Genomic DNA, 17005 nt, shown 5'->3' with positions numbered 1-17005 from the left:
TCAAGATGCTCATAAGATGTAAGAGTACATGTTATTCATTCTCAAAATAAGAAAAAAAAATTAACTGTTAAACTTTTGTTTAATTAGGTATTACCTGAACATTGACATGTTTGGTAAAGACCTTGACCTGGCCCGGCAGCAGTTCTTGTGCCACCTGCAGCGCCACACTGCCACCCTGATGGGTCACGTGATGTGCCAGATGTTCCTGGACCCACCACTCTGGAAGCCCATGGCTGAATTCTGCCACCACACCTTGAGCGTGGAGCTGGTGAAGGAGTACACCGAGCAATGCGTGGTGGAGTCAGACATCGTGTAGTTACAGAAGGTGGATGGAAAGGAGTAGAAGATGAAGGAGCCAGAATGGAATGAAGACAAGGGTCTAGACAACAAGGAATGGACACAACTCAATTACACTTCACAGAAAAACATAATCCTTTGTACTGAGGGATAGGAACCAAGCAAACGAAATGTAGTTTCTACAAAACAAATCAACTTTTAAGAGTGCAGTACGTTAGATTCAACACAAACAAATACAGGGGGTGGACATACAATTTTGAATACAATACAATGTAATCAGCTTCAGTAGGTCTGTTACAAATATATTTGTAATGATTACAATAATATACAATTAGTGTCAGAGATGTGGTGATACAACTTTACAGTCATCTCTAAGTACCAATCTTAAGGCCATAGCTTTGAGGTGTACTTATGTGCCCCCAGTATAAAGAAAGAGGGGAGACTAAATAATGGAAAACTGCTTCCTGGGTCAAAACATTTGGACTGGATCCAAAATGGACCCAGACCCAAAGTTCATAAATAAGCAAGAAAATACATGGTCTTGCAATTCCATTGAAAGAAAGTTTTTGGTCCAAAGCATCGTTCTTATTTATGCTGATGTGACTAGACCTGAATACAGTCCAAAGCAACAAACTACAACCTATAGCCTCAAAAGTGACCATAGAGTTGAATCACCACCTTGTTAGCTTATCTTGAATTTAACTTTGATTAAAAGTATTACAGTCTTTTTGGTTATTATGTCCACCCTCTGTATGTTGTATGGCATGGAGAGGTGTAGTAGGAGCGACTGAACTTGGAGAGGCTTTCTCACACCGGTAGCAGTGATGTAACCTAAAACCTAAAAACAGTCAACATGCAAATGCTATTCTTTTACGAAAATTTTTTAAGTACCCTTAGGGCATCAAAAACCTTTTGCCTCTGTTCTTTCTGTAAATATGAACCTTCTAAGTATGTACACAAGCTGAGTTGGGTTACTAAATCTGCACAACTCTGAAGGCACTTTATTAAAACTACATAGACAGGTTGTGTCTAAGTTAGAATGAAAAGGAATAGTTCAGGATCAAATAGGGGTACTTCACAGATCCCATCTATTAACTAGTATTACCATAGGAACATCAAATCTCTGCAGAAACAACCAACAAAGCCTGCTACTGAAATGAACATGCTCAGTCACAAAATGGCTGACAATTTATCCTTTGTTATGGTCAGGCTTATGTCTTAGCATTTTTCTTTTTATTGTTTCAACTCTTTTACTGTATATATACGTTACTAATTTAATATTTTCACTTAAATGCTGCAATAAAATTTTAACAGAAATTATTAACTTCTGAAGCTGAAAGTGAAATCTAGGCTTACTTTTGTAGATTGCTAGCATAATGCCAAACAAAATGCTAATGCTTGAAAATGTTTAACAGACTACTGTGCAGTTTGCTACTGACTTCAGCTTATGCAGGGAGGAGTAGAATGAATATAACTGTGTTAGATTTAACACAACTATACTGATACGTTTTAACCATCACTAATATTAGCCGGTAAACGCCTTTTGAAAAATAGTGTTCCCTGTGAAAATAGAAGACCAGTGTTGGTCAGGTTCAGCCATGTTAGAGCAAACAAATTTCTAGTTTACTGTGCAGACATGAAGGGAATACAGTGGATTATACCATGGCCAAGGACTGTACCAATTTCCGCACAACAGGCACATGTCCATTAAAATGCAGCTGCATATTTATTGGGATGTCAGTCAGTATGTTGGCCCACCACTTTTGTCCAACTGAAATATCTTGACAATAACTGGATGGATTGTCATGAAATGTGATACAAACATTCATGGACCCAAGAGGATGAATCCTAATGACTTTGGTAATCCCCTGGCTTTTCATAATGCCACCAGTAGGTTAACATTTTACTTATGCAGTGAAACATTACATCTATAACACAAATCAGCCCATAGTTTAATCCAAAATTTGGTTCGGATATCCATGTTCCCCTCAGGATAACTGTAATAACTTAGTTGATCCTCTTAATTTTCATCTAGCGCTATCATCTGGTCAACATTTCTATTTGTCTACTTCTTTGGTTTATGACCGAATACCTGCAAAATTAATGGCTTTCCCATCAGCCTCAGCTCTATTTTCACTTATTAGCAAATACTAGTTTAGTGTAACATAGTAAACTACGATGGCAAACACAAGAAACATTAGAACTGCTAAACATAGAGTGTGTCTCAGATTGCATACTTTGATTAGTACACTTCAATTACATTCATTTAAATTCAATTCAATTCAGTTCAGTTATATTTATAAAGCTCAATATCAAAAATCACAATTTGCCATAGAGGGCATTACAGCATACGACATCCCTCTGTCCTTTGACCCTTACAGTTGATAAGGAAAAATCCCCCCCCCAAAACACCCTTTAATGGGGAAAAACAATGGTAGAAATCTCAGGAAGAGCAACTGAGGAGGGCTCCCTCTTCCAGGATGGACAGACGTGCAATAAATGTCGTACAGAACAGATCAACAAAATGAATTTACAGTAATCCATATTTTACAAAATTTTACAAAAAGAGAGACAGAGAGAGAGACCAAGAGAGACAGAGAGAGATGCAGGGCAAACAGTAATGATAATAGCTACCATAACATCGATTTTTAGTAATAATATTATAATAACAATAATAGTATTTTGGTAGCAGATATGTTTTAAGTAAGTATTACTGTTACAGTATATGTATGTGACAATAATAATTATACACATACAATAATAGTAGAAGTATGACTAATAATAATAGCAGTAGTAGTCGGCATCAGGCAAGACCAAAACAGCAGTGTAACCACGACCCACGATTCAAGCGTATTCAGTTCACTGTAGTGCACTATGTGCACTATGTCCTTCTTGCGTGGTGCGTGGTGCACTAGTTTCAACAGGGCAGTGTTGTCTCATATCAGGCACTGCTGTTTTGCACTTACCGGAAGTGACGACCACTTTTTTTAAATTGCCTCCTCTTTTTCTTCGTCTTCTTTTTAAAAGGCAAATTGCCAATGGACAGTGGAGCATTATTGCCTACATTTGACCACCATCTCCATCTACACATACACCAAGCTTATGCCACAACATCAGTGCTGATTAAGAGTTGCTGGCGAATGCATTCGCATTATTGTTTGCAGTCAAATCATTACAGACCCAACAAACATTACCAACATTCTATTCCAAAACAGTATTGGTACTAAGTGCAATAAAACATGTATAACTAAAAGGATCCTTGTTGTCCCCAGCTGTCACATCAAAAGTTGGGAAGTTTGTGATGTAGCTTACACCAGTAGTACACTGCAATTTCCAGTACTGTGCAGTGTGAACACACTTAGTGCGCTGAAAATATTAAGTGTTTAGTACAGAAGTGTGTGATTTGAGACACACCAATAGTCATGTTAGCTGCCGTTTAAGCATTGCTGTGCCTAAAGGTCTAGCATGTAGGATTTAGGGGAATATATTATCAGAAATGGAATATAATATTATATAGTTATTTTTTTATTAGTGTAAAATGTCATGGAACTAACAATCATTGTGTTTTCATTACCTTAGAATAAACAGTTTACATATGGAGTGGGATCTCTTCCACAGAGTCCACCATGTTATTTCTACAGTAGCCCAGAATGGACAAACCATACACCGGCCTTAGTTATGGCCATTTGCAGTTTTGCATTGGCAACCATAGTTCTCCAACATGTTTGGCACATAGGAGAAGTTTCCGTTGGCTGCAGTCTGCAACCTCACCACTAGATGCCACTAAATCCTATAGACTAGACCTTAAAGTACTGCCTCACAAAGCCAGAGCTTTTCTGTAGACTTCTGTGATAACTGGCCATGGTATAAGCACAATACCAAACACTGATGTCTCGTCATATAGAAAATAATGGTTAGTGGAGGAAACGCCAGTCTGCTTCACATTCTTTGGCCTCCACCTACATCTAGTCCACCATCACCCACATATTTGACCTCTATTAGAGCCATCGTAGCAGACCAAAAAAAAAAGTTTTACATTTTTAAATGTTTTCTCACGTGATTAATTGATATGATATCATATAAGTATCCACAGCACACTCTTTACACTCTCTAAATCTCCCTTTAAATGCCCATTAAGAGGGTTTGACACAGGACCATTAATCTGAGCCAGACAGAAATATCTTGTTAGAAAAACATCTCAGTTTGTAAAGTACTATTTTACCCTCCTGTTGCCTTGACCACCCTTTATCTTGACTTTCACCCCCTTCCTCTTCTGGTATGCAATTTTGTAGTTGTGTAGATGACTGGGCTTTTTTTTCTGAAGAAAGTTAAATGATGAGTCAAATCCTTAAAGGCTTTTACAAAAGGGAAAGTAAACAGACATCCTTTTTTAAATTATTAATAGTTTAGGGAGGACCTGTCAGAGTGGCCATAATCCTTAACATATTCCAGGGAGCATAACAAAATAGGAGGACAACTACATTTTTATGCTATTTTTTGTAACCAAAGAAAGTCACCACTCATCTAAACTGATGCCCTATCATTTGCTGCCAGGAATGAAGTGAAGATGTAAAAGATTGGAAGGCCATGGGTGTAATTATTTTTTACCATTTGTTTTTCGTGATCACAGAATATTTTTGTAATCTATTTATGAAAATCCATTTTTATCGTGATAAAAGAACCTTTTTTTTGTGATTTAAGCATAACATAACCCAAACTGTGCTTTCATGATCCAGACTCAAACTGTGCATTTATTGTAGTATTCCTATACTGGACTACAACATGACCCCAGTTTTGGTGTGTGGCAGTTTGATTAAGCACAATTTTATTCATTAGCTCCACAATATCAGCAGAAACAATGAACTACTCATGTTATCATGTCAGCTGATGTTCTGCTTTGGAAGCTCCTTTTCTGGTGTTCCCAAAAAAAAGTTGCAAATTATTACAAACTTCTTGCCACACGGGAATCGGGAGGCTTTTGTGGAGTCCATCAGGTCTGGGGCCTAAGGCAGTGCTTTAGTCTACAGCCTTAAGTCCTAAGCTGCATTACCCCTCTTAGTACCCTCAGAACCTGTACATAAGCCATATGGACATGTACCTGAACCATGGATCATTTTTGCATTTCCACAGCAGACAGTACTCTTTTATGTGGGCAGGGTTGTTACGAAATGGTAGACTAATAGCTGCCTCACTGCTCCAACGAACTCTTGCTGATGCAGATATTTTCAGAACAAAAAAGAACTTGCTGAAATGTTTAAGTCTCTGTCACAGTCTATGGGATATGTTAAAAATGGGAGATTTGTGTTCTGAGTCCTTGTAATGCAAGAGCAGAAGTTTTCTCTTGACCAGTCAATGGACTGCAGTGTTTCTAGCACCTTTTCGTATTGTATCAGGTACCTCAGCTGAGGGGTAATGAAAAAACAGGACGAAATGGAGTAGTTCTATTGGTACCATCCACAACTTTTGACAACGGAAATGTAAAAATAACCATTCTAATGTGTACTGAACTGAACTGAACTGAATTGGACTGCTTCATGGAAGCAAGACTTTAGATCATAGATCATTTCTGTCTATCCATCCTGGTTGCAGTGGCAGCAGGCCAAGCAAGGTAGCTCATACATACCTTTCATTAGCCATGCCCCGCAGCTAGTCCTGTGGGATCGGAAAGGCATTGCCAAGTTTGATGGCATATGCATTCCCATCAGCATGTTCTTTGTCTGCCCTGGAGTCTCCTCTCAGTTGGATATGCCCAGAAAACCTCCAAAGAAATGTATCTGGGGGCATCCTGATTAGATGCCTGAACCATCTCAACTGGCTCCTTTAGTAGTGAAGGTGCAGAGGTCCTACTCTGAGTTCCTTCCACATTTTCTGAATTTGTCACCCTTTCTTTAAGGGTGAAAAAAAGTTGTCTAGGCTGCTTGCATCACTGCGATCGTTGAGGGTTCGGAAATAGACCAACTGGTAAATTATAAGCTTGACCATGACAGTCCAGTATAGTGTCTACATTACATTGATGCTGCATCGATTTGTCTGTTGATAACCAAGACACCAAGATACTTGAATTCTTTGACCCCGGGCAGTTACTCTTTCTCAACCCAAAGGGACCAATGATCATCATGACAGTAGACAAAAGCCTGTCGATCCTGCTTCTTCCACCCCAAGATGCATGCTCTCAGGTTTCTTGTTGGCAGCTTCTCACTCCTAACTTGGAGTCAACAATCTTTTTGCGGTATTTTGCAGTAATGCACCATGACCTCAGACTCAGAGGTGCTAATCATTGTTGAATTGCCACATAAGAGTTTCACTATTTTTGTCTAAATGATCATGAGAAGTCAGTTTGGTATCAGTTTTGATACTTTTGTAATCACGATAAAACAATGCTTGCTTATTTTAATAGTTTTCTTGTGATTTCAAGAAAACAACAACAACAAAAAACCCAACAACAATCATTTTAACCCATGTGCTTTACTGCCTTCTGTTTGAAGATGATGTCTAGAAGATAAAGATTTTTTAAAAGCCTTTATCCAGTGTTGAAGAAATGTACATATGTAGCCCTTCTCCATCCCCAGACACAAACACACAACCAGTTAATACAGTAAACTCTAACCAGCTGAGTAATCTTTGAAACATACTCTGTACGAGCGAGTTTCCTCACAATCAAATACACCCTCTGTTAAGTTTCACATAACCCTAACCCTATAACAGCAAGTAAGGATATCCTTCAGCAGATTATGATAAATATACTGATTAACTTCTTTTTTGTTGTCTTGTCATTACAATATGTAACACATGTAAATACTGTACGTTGTGCTGGAAAGCCACTGGAGCTTGTGAGATGCCAGAATGAAGACCTAATGTCAACACTGGAATGGCCAAAAAGCTTATGACAGCCTCATTTAGAGGAAACAAAGAGTGGCCAGTCGTGAATTTATCTCTGAAAAACCTGTCATCCCTGATCACCTCACTTTAAAAAGAATAAAACTTTCTATTTTCAATGTTCACTCAATGCGCCCTGCTGCCACTTCACTTTTAGCACCATTTCAGCATGCTCTGCTTTCTTGAGTCCTAATATTATAAGCTTCAAAGCAGGCAAACGACATTAGAGATCTCCTGTTTATTCATGAGTCTTGTATATGATTCAGGACTTGATGATGATTCCTGGTCACTTTTTTATAATTTATTAAGGGAGACACATTCTTTTATCTGCGTTTTTTCCTATTTACAAATCAACAATCCCTTGTAAAACTTCCATCTATCTACAGGCTTCAGTTTGCTTTAAAGGAAATAGTTGTATGAGAAGAGCATTTATACCTGTTACCAATGGCCACATTTGAAAATGGGGCAAAAAGCTTGCCATTGTAGTACCTCTTTTCAGTGATTCTGTGTCTGTTTTGTGTCTTCAAAGACTGGATGTGAATTGTATAATTAACTGTGATTACATTTCAAAGACAAGTACTTTCTTTAAAGTAAACTAAAGCCTTAAAGTTCAGCTATGACTTGTAATTCTTGAAGCTTTTTGTGTACCAACAAACTTCTTTTTACCCCCTCAAGTTGCTTGGGTCATGGCAACCTCAATAAATTGGCCTGGTCGATTTCAATCCATTTGTGCTGCCATTCTGAGTTTTGTCATATTTGAACTTTAATACTCCAATTTGTTTGGCTACTATATGCACACAAAAATGGAAGTTTGCATAGTTCCAATACTGATCAAATTCTATGAAGTGGACTCACTCATCATCTCATCTGAAAGACAGCATCTTTGGGATGCTTTTATTATGGCTTATCAAGAGCATTCTGACATTCCAAACAATTTCGCACTGGCATGCAAATGAATCTGGCAGAAGATTTAAGTTTCCTTTATGTGTTTCTTTGCCTTCTTAATGATCCAGATTGTTCATTACATCCACAAATCATCAATGCATGAGCTCACAGATGTTCGTAATTCCCTCTGAAACCATAGCCAAAGGTAAAGATACTCCTTCAAACTTCTAAGGTCTTTAACTTGAAGTGATTCACACATTAAAAAGAAGTTTCTGCCGCTGAGTTCTGCAGATTGAGATCAATCCAACAAATGTGGTTATATCATTTCAGTGATCAACAACCTAAATGTGACCAAAAATGCCTAAGCAAATACCACACAAAAAGAAGACATTATTCATCATCATTCATAGGAATGCACGATATTGAATTTTTTGCTGATCTCCGATATGCCAATATGTAATAACTCATTTGACTGCTGATACCGATATAGATATTTAAGCACATTTTTTGCCACCTAATTTTAGTAATCATCAAGTCTCTTCTGTAGTGGAATTAACATCATATTATGAATGCACACTCTTATCCTTAAGTGATATTATCAGTGTGTTGACCAATTCCGATCTTTCATTTTTAAGCCAATATCGGCCAATACTGACAACATGCTGATATTATCATGCATCCCTACATTCAACCCAAGGCTTTACAGTACCATTCAGTATAGTAGTGACTGGGTACTCTGCCTGATGCACTTCTGTTTACCCTCCAAATTTTGATGACTGTATTTTGGAGTTTGAAATTGGACTTTGCATAACTGCAGTGTGGTTTTATTCGACTGTTGACACATAGACAAACAGAGTTCTTGGATTAATCCCTTTCAGTACCACTTTCACATAAGGGATGCTTGTTAATAAATCATTTGCTAATATAGATCAGTAAAGAAAAGCTGTTATTAAGATGATTTCTTTGATTTTGCATGACAGCTAAACACATAGCCCAACAGAGGTCTTGGATTTTATAGTCATACTTTGTAGAGGATTTACACATTGTAACTAATAATTTAATTTATTCATGAGACAAATCATTTATTTATGCTTTAAAGGTCATTTGGGTTGCAAGATTGTGAAAAATCCTTTTGATGTACAGTGTATCATCTTTCAGCAAAATATATTTTTTAGCTAGCTCTTCAACACCAACCTGTTCTCATTCATAGATTGTCAAATACTGACTCTGTGTAATGCACCTCGGGGCCTGACAGCTACCCTTTAGCCTCTCTATGTGACACACAGCTGAAACACATTGTAACCTGTGGTTAATGTTGTTAAACAGTCACAGTTAGGTAAAGGCAACTAAACTAGTGGTTAGGTTTAGAAGAAAGATCATGTTTTGTCTTAAAATAAGTATGTTTCTTATGTACCCAAACGTGACGTAAATAAAATATGTAATGTTTTCTTAAAACAACGGTGACCGTTGGTTTCACTCAGGATGTAGGTAACTTAAGTAACGTAATGTTACATTTAAACAACATTGACTTTTACTTCGAATGGGACACAAACTGCGGTCTCCTGGTTGAAAGACCAGGTTTGTTTGACCCATCGACCTCCTGCCCCATGCAGACTTTCTTGCTCTTTATACTATGTCAGTTGCTCTCAGCGTCACATCGAGACGTGTGACAAAGTGTCAGTATTTGACAACCTAGGGATAAGAACAAGCTGTACATACATCTTGGGACTACAAAGTATCAAACTAAATTTATTAGCAACTTGATGGCTTTATTAGAAGGTAAGGGCACTAGACAAACATAAAGGAACACACTTCTTTGGGCTTTGGTTGTTTTTCTTTTATACTTGTAGATTTGAGGTATGCTAATGTATTTTACCTTTCCATTTGAAGGCGGTGGCGCTCTTCTCTGCTAAGATCTGCATTAGTTTTGTGATGTTTCCTTATCTGCCACTGCTGTGGTTGAGGTTTGGTTACATTTAAAAACTACTTGGTTGGTGTGAAAATATTGAGCTTTGGGTTAAAAGTTTGTCAAGGTAAGGGAACCTGAGTAGAAATTCGGACACTGGGATTGGGAAAGGAACAGCAGCAACTTGTGTCAAAGCCAGACACTTAATTGCCACACTCTCTACCACTATTTTCACCCATCCAGGTTTTGAAATCTATACAGTAACATTATAGCTACCACTGCCACTGCTTTCACGGTCAAGTCAGAATGCACGTGGTCAATAGACGTCCTTACGAAGTAAACATGGTTTTCAGGCATTTCAATAAACAATTAATACTTAAAATTTCTTGGGAGGACACAACCTAATAATCCAAAAGTAATTTAAACAAATGGTTTATCACCACTTTATAAAGCATTTATAAATGATTTATTAATGATTAACAAAGCCATTGACAAAGTGGGCACTGCTGTCTAACATATTACCATTTTTGCTACCATACAGATAGCATGGGCACACATCACCAGCAAGTACAAGTCAGGGATACTAACAGACAGGATGTATTTGATTATGAAAAAAATAAGATTAGAGGAAAAGGGTTCAAAAAATTTGCAGACTGCTTATCGAGCCCAGTAGCGCCCCCATATCCCATTAATCAGGGAAAGTATCTTCAGCCATCAAGTCTCAGATGTGTTTCCACATTTCCAGAGTGCTGGATGCTTGTGCTTACTTCTATATATGGAAAATATTGTGCACAAATATACAATATGCTTAGTAGATACACTGGATTTTATGCATTATATTTCTTCACTGGATGTGGATGCGTTGTGTGCTTGAGGGAAGCTCAAAGAAGTGCCAAATTTCATGTCTGCTAAACTTCCGTGTTTGTCAATTAGTTTATGAAAATTTACCCCCCAAAAAGCAGCAAATTTCTAGAGTTTTTATTTTGCAACACAAACTTAAGTTGAAAACTAATGTATGGGTTATATGTTTGTCTTTGCGTAGCCCCATAGCACACAAACAAAAGTCAAAGGTGATATAAGCAGTGGCTGAATGTGACACTGATTTGAAATATTGGATGTTTTTTGGTTACTTATGGCACTTTGTTTGAAAAAAAAAAAATGTGATGATTGTATACGTTGTATACAAGTGGATAAAATACTATCACATTGTGCTGCAAACCCTGTAAGTATTATAGGGTTAAATGTTATATTAATGTATGTTTTATGACTTACTGTACAAGCCATTGAGTTAGTGAATATAAAGCAGCATGCACTTTAGTTGTCTTTGGCAATAATAGATAAGCTCCCATCTCCTGTAAAGTAGCATCGACTTCAGTGAAAAACACGTGTTCTTGTCGCACATCTTGATGTCCAGAAACTATCATACAGTGTCATGTGAGATAAGCCTTTCTCTGTCGGTTGGATGATGTTTCTCCAAAGCTGAACCATTTGACAAATGACATGTAGAGCAGTTTGTACATCAGTATACAGTGGCATTGAAAATAAGACTATATTTTAACAACTGTAAGATTAAGACAATAAGAGGTTGAAGTGGCTGTGTTCTGAGGGAGTAATGCAGGTTTGGGTTAGTTAAGCCAAGATATAAACAGTAAGTACATTTAGTATACTAGTTTTTAAGTACTTTACTTTATGTGAGTAAATCCATTTTGTGAGACCTTATGCTTTTACATTTTAGAGGAAAATATTGTCCTTTTTACTCCACTTCATTAAACTGTAATAACTAGTTACTTTAAAGACTAACGTTGTTAGATGCAAAATATAACTAAGATGCACTGCTAGAATTTAAACTAGGCAGTGTGATAATAGAAATGTGTAGGCTTCAAAGATTTTATTTTAATATGCACTCAGTGATGCAAATCTTTATCTCTGTACATTAGTCTTTCTCTGTGCTTGATTTGTAGTGATTGCTTTATCATGGCTTGATTGGTAATGCCTTGGACCTCCACAAGGGGGAACATGAACAAACCTTCCTCATTTGTTGTATTTTAAGTAAAGACAAGTGACGAGTCTGTGTTTTCTTTGATGTTATTTTCCTCCTTTTGTAGGAATTTTTCAACATTTTTGTAAATACTCTGATTTGCTTCCTTTCCAAGAGTTAGCTGGGAATGTATAGCATGACTGTGCCTTTACAAAATGGTTCAAACTCTTACTAATTAAATCTTTTAGAGAGTTACATGAAAGGATGGATATCAATCTTGTGTCTTTTTAGTCTACTGTCATTCCGAACTTGTCAAATTCTGCCATTTTCTCAGTGACCTGGGCTTTAGATACCAACACACAAAGGCACCTTTCACAGTGTTATGACGTGCACCAGGTGGTGGCAGCTGTTTACGCAACAGCCACCAACCGAAGCTGTCAAATGCCGCTGCAGTGGACGTCTGCATAAGATATCAATTCACAAAGGCATCTTTTGTGGCATTATGAAGCGCATCAGCTGGCAGCAGTTTTTAATGCCACCAGTTACAATGTAATATAAAAAGCTGGAATGTCACTATAGGACTTTCACCCGGGAGCTTGCTTTTTGCTTCCCGTGTGAATGTTGAGCCAAGCCATGATATTTTTTTTGTCCAAACCAAACCATATGCTTTTGTTGCCTAAACCTAATTACACCCTTTTATTTCCTACACCTAACCACACGCTTTTATTGCCTAAACCTAACCACGTGCTTTTATTGTCTAAACCTAACCATGTGCTTTTATTGTCTAAACCTTACCACATGCTTTTATTGCCTACCCCCCAACCCTCACCCCAACCCTAACCCTAACCACACGCTTTTATTGTCTAAACCTAACCACGTGCTTTTATTGTCTAAACATAACCATGTGGTTTTATTACCTAAACCTTACCACATGCTTTTATAGCCTAAATCCCACCATGTGCTTTTATCGCCTAAACCTAACTACGTCTTTTTATTGCCTTAACCTAAACATTTGCTAATAAATAAACTTAAATATGGGGTGTCTGTCAAGCAGAAACTGTACATTTTCTGTGAAAATTAACGTGTATTTTGAAAAGACACAATGCATGTAACAAGTGTAAATTGACTCAGCATTCCAGCAGACGCAGATGGATACCTAGTGCATCATGTGTAGACATTGAAGTCCATTAGTTGGGATGAGAATCCGTTGGTCTTTTTGCTAGGACAAAGCTGAAGTCAGAATGTGGTTAGCCTAGCTTAGCATAATGTTTGGAAACAGAGGGAAACAGCTAGCCTGGCTCTAAAGCTCATTGGTTAACATGACGTATCTAGCCTTTTCACTTTTACAGAAACAGGAATGCAAAGATGACACTTTGTGGTTTTAGGTTTTAAGTTACGCGCTGGAACTATTTCTTGATGAATAGTTTATACATTTGACAGTGGGCTACTTCAGTTAATTGTCTCAGAAGTTGGCTGGGGAGCACAGGTTTTGCTCTGTACAGCCACAATGGTACCAATACTTGGAAACCTTGATGACAAGACTTCAGAAGCTGCATACCATCACTGTACCTGGCTGTTGGTCAACAAGAAATTGTTCTAGCACACAACTTCCATTAAAACCAAAAACTTGTCTTTTTAACATATCTGTATTTCTGTAAATGAAATAAGCAACACACACCATGTTACTCAATGAACTTAAGAACACTTAGTAGGTGTGTTTCTTAACTTTGGACATAGCTAGGCTAGCTGCTTCCAGTCTTTATGCTAAGCTAGGCTAACCACATCCTGACTCCAGCTCTGTACTTGACACACAGACATGGCACTGATATCAATCTGGACATCTCACTCACTGAAAGAATGTAAATAACTATTTTCCAAGATGTTGAGCTATTTTTTAGTAGTAGAGGGTCTCTGTTTAGGACATGTTTAGCCTAGTTTAGCATAAAGACAGGGGTGGGGGGCAGCTAACCTGGCTCTGATTAAAAGTGAAGCAATGTTGAGTTTCTCAAAAATGTTGAATTATTCCTTGAAGGGTTTGACACCAGCAGTATGTGGAGAAATATATTATTGACAGTTTAACACGTAAGTCATAATTTAATCCAACAATAATATAACAATGTTAAAACATCCATGAGGACTTATTTTACTACATTTATTTGACTTTAAAATCCTTCTGACTTGCACAAACTTCTAAATGCAGTATATTTCCGTTGTGGTACTGATAGCTTTACTTAAATAAAGGATTTAAGTCCTTTTTTCACTACTGTTTAAATAATTCTGTGGCTACCTCTCATATTTTTCATAATTATAGTTTGATATGAAAGTATTTTTATGGCAGAACACATGCATGTTGAGCAGTTGAATATGTATCTAAAGAAATTATTCTCCTAAGCATATCAATAAATTTGAAGTCACAGAGAAAAACTGTTCCTATCATGTCCTATGCAGCACAAATTGCCATTTTTACACACATATTCACACAATTCAAACCTTTTCTCACCAGTATATATATATTTTTTAATTATTATTACTTGTAACTCTGTACATATGTACTGTATACAGTGCACATGTATAAAAGAGTGAGGTCAACATTTATACATGTGCATTGTATACAGTACACAGTGCACATGTATAAAAGAGTGAGGTCAACATTTGTGATTTTGAGAAAAATGTCTCAATTATTTTATGGATTACAATGACATTTGTTACAGACATTTATGCTCCCTCAGGAAGAACTGCGAATAAATTAAGATCCTGATTTTACCCGCAAAAGTGATTGCCTCAGCTGTTTACTGCTTATGAGCAAATGTTAGCATGCTAACATCTTAAACTCAGATGGTGAACATGGTAAACATTACAGCTGTTACAGTAACATCAGCATGTTAGCATTGTTATTGCGTGCATGTTAGCATGCTGACATGAGCATTCACCTTAAAGGGATAGTACACCCAAAAATGAAAATTCAGCCATTATCTACTCACCCATATGTCAGTGGAGGCTCAGGTGAAGTTTTAGAGTCCTCACATCACTTGCGGAGATCCAAGGGGAGAGGGAGTAGCAACACAACTCCACCTAATGGAGGCTGACAGTGCCCCAGATTCAAACGTCCAAAAACACGTCGTGTGGGTGGAGTGCATCAAGCAGCATCCACATGAATACCAGGACTCAAGGTTTCCCAGCAGAACATTGCACTGTAACAAGATGATCAATATTATTCACTTCATCCACCAGTGGTTTTAATGTTTTAGTTGATAGGTGTATGTGGTGTCTAAATGTCTATACCCTCCTGAGACCCTGTGTCCTCATATGAGGACATCACATTTTGGGTTTGACCTTATATTTCACTCTAACTCTCTAACTAAGTCCTGTTGTCCTCATTTGTGGACACTATTTTGCGCCATCTAGTGGTAGTAAGAACACAATACACTAATCCATCTAAAAACAAGATGGCAGTCATTTCTCCCAAGTCAGTCTACAGCAGGTCCTGACACAAAGATGGACAAGGTCCAAAACCTGATTAAATTTTATGGTTGAAACTTGTTTCTTTATGATGAATAATGTCTGTGGTTTTTATGGCAACAAATTTGACCAATTTTTGCAACAGTAACAAGCTAAGATGCTGTTAATTAGGAAGTACTTGTTTGAGGACATTGGAACTTAATTACTGTGTTTTTTATAACTATGGGGTCCTACTGATCCCAAATAGCTAGGAGAAATTAAAAAGGCACACCAAACAAAGTTCAGGTCTCAGGAGGATACTACATGCACCCAGCAGTTGCTACACATTCACTTTCTGTATTTATCATTTATCTATAACAGGCAGCAACAAAGACAGCAATGCCACATTGTGCACACTTTAGTGGTCTATAAAGTAAATAACCATCACAGCTAAAAAAATCTTCACACAAAATATAAAAATGCTGTTCTCTGATTAAATGAAATAACAAACCAACCATCTGTCCTCTAAACCACAAAGTAGGCCTGTGTTCAGCTGCAGCAGTCAGGCTAAGTGCATTCTCCTCTCCTCTCCTTTCCAGTTCCAGTGAGTGTGGGTGTGAGTGGCGGTGGTGGTGTGCTAGTGGCGCGGAGTTTTGAATGGTTTGCTGTCCCTGCTTTTGGACTTTAATCCGGGTTCTTCGTCTGTCTCTTGTGCATGATCAGATTAGCTTTTTTGGTTCTTTTTGCTGAGTGTATTATCAATCAATTTCAATCAATCAATTTTATTTATAAAGCCCAATATCACAAATCACAATTTGCCTCACAGGGCTTTACAGCATACGACATCCCTCTGTCCTTAAGACCCTCACAGCGGATAAGGAAAAACTCCCCAAAAAAACCCCTTTAACGGGGGAAAAAAAACAGTAGAAACCTCAGGAAGAGCAACTGAGGAGGGATCCCTCTTCCAGGACGGACAGACGTGCAATAGATGTCGTACAGAACAGATCAACATGATAAATTAACAGTAATCCATATGACACAGGGAGAGAGAGAGAGAGAGAGAGAGAGAGAGAGAGAGAGAGATATGCAGGTAATGACAGTATCTTACAACAACATTAATGGAAGTAATAATATTATAGTTATAGTTCTGGTTACTGCGGTACAATATGTTGAAAGTATGTATTAATACCTGGCAGTATACATGTGTGACAATAATCATATGTGTATAATAACAGAAGAAGTATGACTAATGACTAATGATGGCAGCAGCAGCAGGAGGCATCTGGCAGGACCACGGCAGCAGCACAACCACACACGTCACGCTGTCCAGGCACCGCTGTGATATGAGTTAATCTGAGAGACAGTGGAGCACAAAGGCTCCGGAGAAGAAGCCGAGTTAGTGACATCCAGAATGGCCGGGTTAGCTAGATGCAGTAATAGGATACGAGAGAGAGAGAGAAGGAGAGAAGGGGCCCGGTGTATTATAGAGGGGTCCTCCGGCAGACTAGGCCTAAGTCAGCCTAACTAAGGGCTGGTACAGGACAAGCCTGAGCCAGCCCTAACTATAAGCTTTATCAAAGAGGAAAGTCTTAAGTCTAGTCTTAAATGTGGAGACGGTGTCTGCC

The 17005-nt window shown here is 37.9% G+C and overlaps 1 protein-coding gene across 2 annotated transcripts in view; it reads left to right on the top strand.

The window, feature by feature from the left end:
* nat16 (N-acetyltransferase 16) overlaps nt 1-14120 on the top strand; it is a 50969-nt gene extending 36849 nt beyond the window's left edge. For both annotated transcript variants that reach the window (XM_049568893.1, XM_049568890.1), the window contains one exon: nt 88-14120. In XM_049568893.1, coding sequence (XP_049424850.1) covers nt 88-316 — 229 coding nt within the window. In that variant the 3' untranslated portion in view covers nt 317-14120. The remainder of the gene's footprint in view (nt 1-87) is intronic.
* Nucleotides 14121-17005: the final 2885 nt, after the last annotated feature.

The sequence above is a fragment of the Epinephelus fuscoguttatus genome, linkage group LG23, assembly GCF_011397635.1.
Source record: "Epinephelus fuscoguttatus linkage group LG23, E.fuscoguttatus.final_Chr_v1".
Classification (NCBI taxonomy): Eukaryota; Metazoa; Chordata; class Actinopteri; order Perciformes; family Serranidae; genus Epinephelus; species Epinephelus fuscoguttatus.
Note: the sequence above shows the minus strand (reverse complement) of the source record. Positions and strands in the feature narration are given on the sequence as shown.